Source organism: Oncorhynchus clarkii, chromosome 21 (assembly GCF_045791955.1).
Source record: "Oncorhynchus clarkii lewisi isolate Uvic-CL-2024 chromosome 21, UVic_Ocla_1.0, whole genome shotgun sequence".
NCBI classification, from domain to species: domain Eukaryota; kingdom Metazoa; phylum Chordata; class Actinopteri; order Salmoniformes; family Salmonidae; genus Oncorhynchus; species Oncorhynchus clarkii.
The window spans coordinates 18,302,061-18,311,739 of record NC_092167.1 but is presented as its reverse complement, the minus strand read 5'-3'; the positions used below and the strand labels follow the sequence as shown (position 1 = coordinate 18,311,739).

General features: G+C 44.2%; 1 protein-coding gene across 1 annotated transcript; it reads right to left on the bottom strand.

Moving 5' to 3' along the window:
- Positions 1-3,473: 3,473 nt before the first annotated feature.
- LOC139378686 (leiomodin-2-like) lies at positions 3,474-9,458 on the bottom strand. The gene is made up of 4 exons (XM_071121098.1): positions 7,168-9,458; positions 6,174-6,893; positions 5,428-6,051; positions 3,474-3,866 (listed from the first exon to the last, which is right to left on the bottom strand). Exons 1-4 carry the CDS (start codon positions 7,444-7,446, stop codon positions 3,813-3,815), a joined length of 1,677 nt encoding a protein of 558 aa, XP_070977199.1. The 5' UTR covers positions 7,447-9,458; the 3' UTR covers positions 3,474-3,812.
- Between the last annotated feature and the right edge of the window lie 221 nt (positions 9,459-9,679).

Below are 9,679 nucleotides of genomic sequence, written 5' to 3'. Positions count from 1 at the left end.
AAAATATAACTTTTTGGTAAAAACTCAACTCATTGTGTTTGGAGGACAAAGAATGCTGAGTTGCATCCAAAGAACACCATACCTACTGTGAAGCATGGGCGTGGAAACATCATGCTTTGGGCTGTTTTTCTGCAAAGGGACCAGGACAACTGATCCGTGTGAAGGAAAGAATGAATGGGGCCATGTATCGTGAGATTTTGAGTGAAAACCTCCTTCCATCAGCAAGGTCTTTCAGCATGACAATGATCCCAAACACACCGCCCGGGCAACGAAGGAGTGGCTTCGTAAGAACCATTTCAAGGTCCTGGAGTGGCCTAGCCAGTCTCCAGATCTCAACCCCATAGAACATCTTTGGAGGGAGTTGAAAGTCTGTGTTGCCCAGCAACAGCCCCAAAACATCACTGCTCTAGAGGAGATCTGCATGGAGGAGTGGGCGAAAATACCAGCAACAGTGTGTGAAAATCTTGTGAAGACTTACAGAAAACATTTGACCTCTGTCATTGCCAACAAAGGGTATATAACAAAGTATTGAGATAAACTTTTGTTATTGACCAAATATTTATTTTCCACCATAATTTGCAAATAAATTCATTAAAAGTCCTACAATGTGATTTTCAGGATTTTTTTCTCATTTTGTCTGTCATAGTTGAAGTGTACCTATGATGAATTAATTACAGGCCTCTCATCTTTTTAAGTGGGAGAACTTGCACAATTGGTGGCTGACTAAATACTTTTTTGCCCCACTCTACCTCTTTCCCTACTGTATTTATTTTATTTTATTTATTTATTTTGCTCCTTTTGCACCCCATTATTTTTATTTCTACTTTGCACTTTCTTCCACTGCAAATCTACCATCCCAGTGTTTTACTTGCTATATTGTATTTACTTTGCCACCTTGGCCTTTTTTTGCCTGTTTGTTTTACTCCATGTGTAACTCTGTGTTGTTGTATGTGTCGAACTGCTTTGCTTTATCTTGGCCAGGTCGCAATTGTAAATGAGAACTTGTTCTCAACTTGCCTACCTGGTTAAATAAAGGTGAAAAATTCACAGTTCCAGGCCCCCAGCATTGTATGGGAATTATACCTGAGCAGTGAGCTGGGCACCCTTGGTGACAATACACTGGGAACAGAGCATGGACATATAGCAACAAGGGGATTTACTGTAGCACAGGTGGCATGGGAACAACACTGCTTAATGTGAACATGTGGACATATGCCAAAAGTCCACCACAGCCACTAAATCTGAGTACATTCATGTTTGTTGGAGGCCTGTAGAAGCGTGATGGGAGGGTTGGACCAAGTAGTGGGAAAAGACAGTATTAACAGCTGTTAACGTGGTTTCAGTGTGGCCTATGGCCCCATTTGTCTCTCAGTTCCCAGTACTCATCATGTTGGCTAAAACCACACGTGAAACTTCTAAATCGGACCGCGTCCACATGACATAACTCGTGGATTATTTGTAGTGTGTATGTAGAAGAGATTAAGCTGGAATGATTGGATAGAAGGATGGAAACAGAGTGAATGCTTTTGTTTTTGTTTTAAATTAATGAGAATACAGTTTGCCGGGCAGTGGGATTAGAAAAATAACTCCAATGACCTTTCGGTAGACACTTTCTTAAGTTATTTTACACCCTGTCATTGGCTGTGTTTACACAATCTGTACACATCTTTTTTTCTGACTATCCACACAGTTTTATATGTTACCCATGTCAGATTTGCACATTCACACTGATATGCAAAGCCTCTGAAGTAGCATACAGATGCCGTGCTCATTTCCTGGCACTAGCTAGATTTCCATCCAATTGGCGAGATATTTTCATGCGAATATTTAAAAAAAATCAGCGTAAACACAAATTATGAATTTTCCATCAAATAGACTTGTTGTGGATAAAAATCCTTGCGTGATGACATTGTGCACACAAAATGTACTCTAGCCAACAGCTCGCAGATACAATACGTGTAGACTAGTCTACATTATGGATTATAGGTAAAAACTAGAATATTTGTCAAACGGAAGTCATTCATAAATCATCATGTCACCAGAATAAGACCCTCGATTTTTATTGGAAAGGAGCATCAAGATCACCGTGCGTGCACTTTCTCCACCCTGTGAATTGTATCATAAATTATTTCATCTGTAGCCTATAACCTGCATGGTTTTGGAAATCGTAGTGAGAGGACCACACTCCATATCATCGCGTGACTCCAAGTTTATCTCGATATGATGGTTATTATATCACTATTCTTGCGCGTATAGGCTTTTCCACCGCCATTTATTTCACAATACATTTTCCCGACACAAATATCTGCATTTTATAAAATTGTACCAAAACGTCATGCTTCCATCACACCTATTGTGATTTTTTTTTAATATGGTATGACTTTACTCTCACAAAAACTGTGGATGGAAACAAGTGTTCCTGGGTAGTTTTGTGGTAACGGCTGGTCGTGTAAAAAAACAAAAACACTTCAGAGGCAAAAGAATCTGAGTCCAAACCATCGAGATCCCATTAAATTATTCTAATTCTAATTCTAATTCCAATAACCTGAGGTCGCATATGGAGCACTACAATTTTATCAGGATTGAGATCCACATATGGATGTGGTCATATCTGAACTCAAAATATCAGATTCCATGTGTTTTTTTCTTCCAGTTTACACATTAGGGAAATATACAGTACCTGATAATAATACCTGATAATACCGAAAACTGCTGAAGCTCGTTGGCTAGTGCCAGTGTTGTCTAAGTGGTGAATATTGTTTCTCTCCAAGTCAGTTCTTTAGTGGAACTGAGGTAAACCGTGTTTTTGCAGTGTTTGATGTCCTTTCCAATCCCATGTGGGAAGCTAGAATGGTTAGTCAAGGACAGTTGGTGCTGCTGCCAAAAGCATTTCAGTGTTGTGTTTGCTTTTAACAGATGTGGGGTGGATTTAGGACCATACCAGAGAACTCTTCCAAGACACACAAATGCACAGGGGAAGTATTAAGTGTTCCTCTGCTACATACACAGAGTATAAAAAAACATTAAGAACATCTGCTCTTTCAGTGACAGACTGACCAGCTGAATCCAGGTGAAAGCTTTGATCCCTTATTGATGTCACCTGTTAAATCCACTTCAGTCAGTGTAGATGAAGGGGAGGAGACAGGTTAAAGATTGATTTTTAAGAGAGACAATTGAGATGGGTTGTGTATGGTCTACCACCCAAAGGACATCCATCCAACTTGACACAACAGTGGAAAGCATCTGGGTCAACAAGGGCCAGCATCCCTGTGGAACGCTTTCGACCTTGTAGAGTCCATCCCAACGAATTGAGGCTGTTCTGAGGGCAAATGGAGGCCCTCAGAACCTTTTATACAAAAGCCTTAGGACAGTAACTTTTGAACATTACATTTTGAAGAGAATTCTTTGGACAGTCACAATACCTTTTGGACAGTAACATGGTTTAAGCAGTAATAAAACACCATCAAACTTAATTGTGTTGTTGCTTTTATCTTCATGTTTAATTCATACAGTATATTCCTCACACACCAAATACAATATTTACAATTATACAAAGGTTACCTCAGTAAACAATTTAGACAACAATTTATACATTAATCATCCCAAAAATGTAGACAACCAAATGCCTTTCTGCAAAGCATACACCGTAACTACATTTAAAATAACATGAATTTCAGATTTTCTTTACTCCAAAAGTAAAGGTGCTATTACAGTGTTAATTTCCAGTATCCTCTCTGAGGAAATTCCAGTTCAATCTGAATGTATTGTTTATGTGTCCTCAGTAGTCTCAGGGTGTTCCCTGTGTCTTCAGATCAGCTAGTCTCTTCATCAGGGACAAAGACAAACTTCCTCTGAGGAACTTCCACCTGCAATTAAAAAAAACAACACCGATTTCTGTTAAATAAAACAGGACTTTTCTTATGCTAGGTTCCTCGAAAACAAAAGACTCCATTTTGTGATTCTGCGATTGCCACATTGTTTGCAAAATCAACAACACCCTACATATTACGCAAGGGCTTGCAAATTTGATCAATCACCGTACTATTACCGCATATATCAGTCAAATCGCCTAATATTACTGCATGAAACTGTCCGATCACCACACTACAAAAAAAGGTCTCACAAAAAATTCAACCAATCACCACACTTTTACAGCATAAAGTTAAGCCACATGTCAACAAATGTTTTCCCCGTCAGTGCATTTTCGTGATAAATTGGCCAAAACTCATCACAAAATGTCAGAAATGCAGCAGCAGTAGCAAACATTTTTGCCCACAAATATCACAAAAATGACTCTGCACTTTCCTTATTTACTCTTTGTTGTCAGAGTTCGTTCTGGCACGGTGAGGCCTCTCCCGTGTCCGTTATCGTAGCAGCCGTCCAACAGTCCTATTTATAACTCTAGTTAAGTGGCAGGCATCCACAGACTCTAGACCCTAGCCTTCTGAGGGCAACCAGGATTTGCCACAGTAACAACATAACAACATAACAAGCAGCTACCACACATTAATGGGCCCACAGAAACATTAGAGACTAGACTACTCTCCCGCTCCTTTCTCCTTCTTTCTTTCTTTCTCTCTCTCTCTCTCTCTCTCTCTCTCTCTCTCTCTCTCTCTCAGCCTGTGTTAGGGACTTCAACCATGGCTTGTGTTGTGTTTGGCTTTGTTCAGACATAACACAGCGCTTGATGATGGAAAGGTGTCATATGATCAGCGTCCATCGTAAAATAACATGTCAACCACAGGAGATGACTCAGATAGCGATGTTCCTCTGTCACCTGTCTAAATCAGACTGACCTCGGCGGTATGTGTTCCCTTTGACGGTAAGAACGCACCCCAAGGTTCTCAAAGCACAACCTTATTTATCTTTGACTGTTTAGACCAGATTCTTTCTCTCAGCCATTTTATATGAGTTGTCTTTGACATTTTCCAAGATGACATAGTGTCTCAGTCTGCTGGCTATGTCACAGAAAGGAACACTTTTCCAGATGGATACATGTTAATTAGTTTCCAGGGCTATTAGGCTGGTGGTGAAGAATTGGAGCATACAGTGTCGGTCCAGGAATACCCAGCCCCGGATACAGCTGGAATAGACTCCACGTTGGTAAGGGCCAATTGTTCTCCCTGCTTCTACACCTGCATTGCTTGCTGTTTGGGGTTTTAGGCTGGGTTTCTGTACAGCACTTTGAGATATCAGCTGATGTACGAAGGGCTATATAAATACATTTGATTTGATTTGATTTGATTTGTTTTTCCTAGCCATGTGACCTGACCAGAAAATAACTCTGGGCCCAATTGATGATGTATCAGACTATTAACACTCATAGGTGGTGTCTCACCAGCTGACCATCTTTAACCCTTAAACTCTTGTTAACTCTCATTGGCTGTGCATGTACATGCACGCACATGCACACACACACAATCTCACCTTTCTGAGGGAGCGGACAGTAGCGTTGCGGATGGAGTCCATGAGCTGGTCGTGTGAGGAGCGCAGTGGAGTGGGTGGCCTGCTGTGCTCCTGGTCTCTGTTCTCTGCCACTGGCCGCAGAGCGTTCTTCAGCTCCTTCAAGATACTGTTGGTCTCTTTCAATCCTTTCTTCCCCTTCTTCCCCTTCCCTTTCCCTTGCTTCTTAACGACCTCCTCGTGGAGCCTGATCACCTCCGCTATCTTCCTAGTCGGCTTCTTCTTCTCTGCCGGGGATTGGCAGGGCAGTGGGGGGGGTGGAGGAGGAGGTGGAGGAGGCGGCGGGGGAGCAGGAGGGGTCTGTTTCTTGGGGAGTTTGGGGGATTGCCAAGGAGACACCCGCGGGGAACCATAGGGCGAAGAACCCGGAGTGGCCTTCAAGAGAGCGGTCGTACGGGGGTTAACGGCCCCCTCTGGCCCCGCCTGCTGGTTCTGTCTCTGCTCCTGCAGGCGTTTCTGTCTCTGACGGTCCATGTTACGGGTCAGGATGCCTGTCATGCTCATCCGGGGGCCTGGCAGGTGGAACTGGTAACCCAGCTTGATCAGGGTGTGGTTCTCCCTCAGAACCTTCACCATCTCCATCTCCACCTGAGAGACAGAGAGAGAAAGAGAGGGGGGGGGGGGATCGTGAGGTTGTGCTTTTACCATTGCCTGAAAATGTGTGTCGAGCAGCAGCATCAAGACTGAATACCAAGTCCAAACTGACTGACCTGTCCTCCACACATGTGTCTCTGGTTGTGGAAGCGTAGCTCAGTCAAGGTGCTATTGCTAGGCAGAGCCTGGACCATAGCCAGAACCCCTTTCCCTGTCACATAGTTGGACTCGATGTTCAGGCTGATGATGGAGGTGTTTTCGCACAGCGTCTTGGCAATGGCCAGCGCCACGGGGTCGTCGGCATGCGTGTTGGCCAGGCTAAAGACACGCACGTGTGTGTTGGAGCGCAGTGCCTCAGCGAACTGGATTAGAGTTTCCTGTGAGATGTCCTCAATGTTGTTGAGGTTGATCTCTTTGAGCTCAGGGTCGTTATTAAGGACTCTTTCCAGGGCCTCGTCGACAACTATTGGGTTACTGTCGGCGTTGGGGTCAAGTGGAGGTGGGGGCGGGGTTAGTCTCATAGGCTCCACCCTTGGGGGTCTCAGGAGGCTAGGGGAGGAGATGGCGACTGACAGCGGTGATGGAGGACCAGAATCCTTTGGGGTCGCTGCTTTAAGCCTCTTCTCTTCTGGCTCCTCTTCATCCTCCTCTTCATCCTCCTCATTCTCTGTTTCAGCTTCCTCTTCCTCACTCTCCTCCTCCTCCTCTTCTTCTTCCTCCTCTTCCTCTTCATAATCTTTATTTTCTTTCTTGTTCTCGTCATCCTTCTCCTCTGCTTCGCTGTTGGTTTCTGTCACGCATTCTTCCTCACTCTTTTCGGCATCATCATCGTCATCCTGTTTAGACATAAGGTGTAAATCTCTCATTAATCTGACTCCGACACCATGGCCATGTTCTCTTTTAACAGTATTATGTCTAAAGTTAGACCTAAACGGGATGTAAGATTTGTATTGTTTTTGTGTGAAGGTCCTAACTGGTTCTCCATTATACCAGAAAGTGATCATTATTGAATAATTAAGCTTATTAATTGGTCAAACGTAATTTAAGGTTATCCATAAAGATCTGAGAGTAGCAAGCTAGCTGAGTTCAGACTCTCTCCTGATCACTGACCTGCTTGGGGCTGCTGGCTTCCCCTCTCTCATCCTCCAGTATCCTCTTGGTCTCCTTCTCCCAGTACTTCAACAGAGAGTCTCTACTGAAGGTGCCAGTGGGGGTCTTCTCCGTCTGGTCTCTCTGTCTCAGGCCGATGGGCACGTTGGCATCAGGGTCTATGTCTGCCAGCTCCATCTCCAGCTCTGCTAGCTCCTCTGGGCTGAGAGAAGCCAGTAGTTCATCCTCATCCACATCCTCATACTTACTCAACTCCCGACGGTACCCAAAACTGTTCATTGCTGAAAATGTTGGCCTCTGGGCTGGGCTCCAGGTAGATGGGGCTATGCGTGCCGTACGAGTCCGATCAGGGTGGGATCTTTCTGGGATAGGTTTCCGGTCAGAATGGAGTCTTTCTGGAGGTGTGGGTCCTGTCAAGTTCAGTCTCGGCCTGATCTGTTTGTCCTCTACTGCTTCAGTGAGAACAGTACCAGTGGTGTGTGCAAGGGGCCAAGCTGGGGTGTCTGTGTCGGTGGTGTGTGTGTGTGAGTGTGTGTCCTGTTCTCCTCTCTTCTAATCTCTCCAGCTGCTGCAGAGGCCTTAAGAGGGGGATCAGTGGAGTGCAACAAAGCGTTGGACCATGATGCACAGTCCTTTTTTTGGGAGGCGCTGCTCAGAGAGATAGACTAGAGCCACAAAAAGCATGTGAGCTCAGAGAGCAGAGCGGCCCTGGTCAGGCCTGTCAGCGGATCCCAGCAGCGGCCACATTGTTCGTGGCCAAAAAAAAGCCCAACCGGACCCAAGAGAGACAGAGAGCGAGTCATAGAGGCACATAACAAGAAGCAGAAACACAGCGGCCAACATACAGAGACACATAGCAACATTAAACACGTATTTACACACAGAGGGACATCACATCACACACAGAGAAACACACAGACATAGAAAGACATTCAGACTCAGAGACACACACCATGACATAAATGTTGTCTCAAATAGTACACTTTTCCCTAGGTGGCTCTGTTCAAATGTGGTGCACTGCATAAGGAATAGGGTGTCATTTCAGATATGCCTCTAGTAAGGACCAGAGTGGTTGTTTATCTGATAGGCGACAGCGTGAAGTAGGCCGTATTGAAATAGTCACTTTTCAAGTGTCTATCACCACTCAACATTGCTGTGTGACACCACTGGCCATCCCGTGGGATTAACTACTAAAGATAACATGGTTTCTATGGTAACGTGTTTCTTTGGAGCAGACTAATATAGCAATAATGTGGAAGTAGAGCTGTATCTTTTAGTGGGCTTTCATTTAGTACAATGGTTCCTGAAATACTGGGAATAACAATAGACGATTGCGACCGTGGGCTTATTTAAAAGAGGGTTATGTTATCATTTTAGGCTTGTCAGGGTAGAGTGGAGGAGCTTTTCTGAGAGCTGGCAGACTAGGCAGTGGGGATGTTCTCTATCTCTCTCTGCTATACACTGCTGGCTTTGGGCTTTTAATCAGACCTCTTTATACATCACCACTCTGTCTGACTGAATGAAAATGTGTACTTAGTTGGGGAACAAAAACGGTCTGTTTATCTACGGAGCTTTATAGAAGCTCTTCCGTTCTGTCAGTCTAAATCTTCTAATGAGCCTGAGTGATAACAGTCTGGCTAACACCTAACTCTCAAAGTCCTCCTGACTTCAAAGTCAGGAATGGCTCTTTGAAGTTGTGGGCACAATGCGCCGATAATGAAGGGGGCTGTGCTTTTACTGGTTGGCTCACCTCTGTGTCATTCTCACTCAAACAACCATAGGCACAGCCACACACAGGCCCAGAGCGCCGTCCCCCTCCCATTACAACGGTTGGGTTTTCCAATCCAAACAAAGGGGTCTCAATCCCAGAGGAAAAAAACATCATTTGAGCGAACCAATCAAACCCGTCGCTCAATTTCTGAGCGAATACTGCATTGACAAACGGCCTCCTTTGCAGACTAGCATGTCACAGCTCTCCCTGCTCTGGTCACGTGGGTTGCGTCAGCCAGGCTAGGGTGATAACTCTCTTTGGGTAAAGGGCTTGTTGTTGTAGGTGGCTAATTCCAGATATCCAAAATGGGTTTGACGTGTGTAGATGCATGATGTGTGCATACTGTTTCAGACAATGGGCAGTTATGTGGAGCCTACGATACCTTTCTGTGGATCTATTTCTATATACAGCAGAATTGTGTGGTCAATGCATTTTTTTGCATTGAATTGTGTAATGACACACAGAGAGGGGCTACTGTGAGTGAGGAGGATGGAGGATGGGCTTTAGGTCAAAGTGGTGTCAGGGAAATTCATATTATTCTGTATGTAAATATGTGACACTCTGTTTAGTATGATGTGTTACGTAACATTAGGTTACAGACCATTATGAATGGAGTAGTGGTCGTACAAATCTTACAAATTAGAGGACGTATAGTGTCATCCCACTGGACACACAATGTCATTTCTGCGTGGACAATTGGGTAATATTTGATTGAGACGTTGATCAATGAGATTACAATTT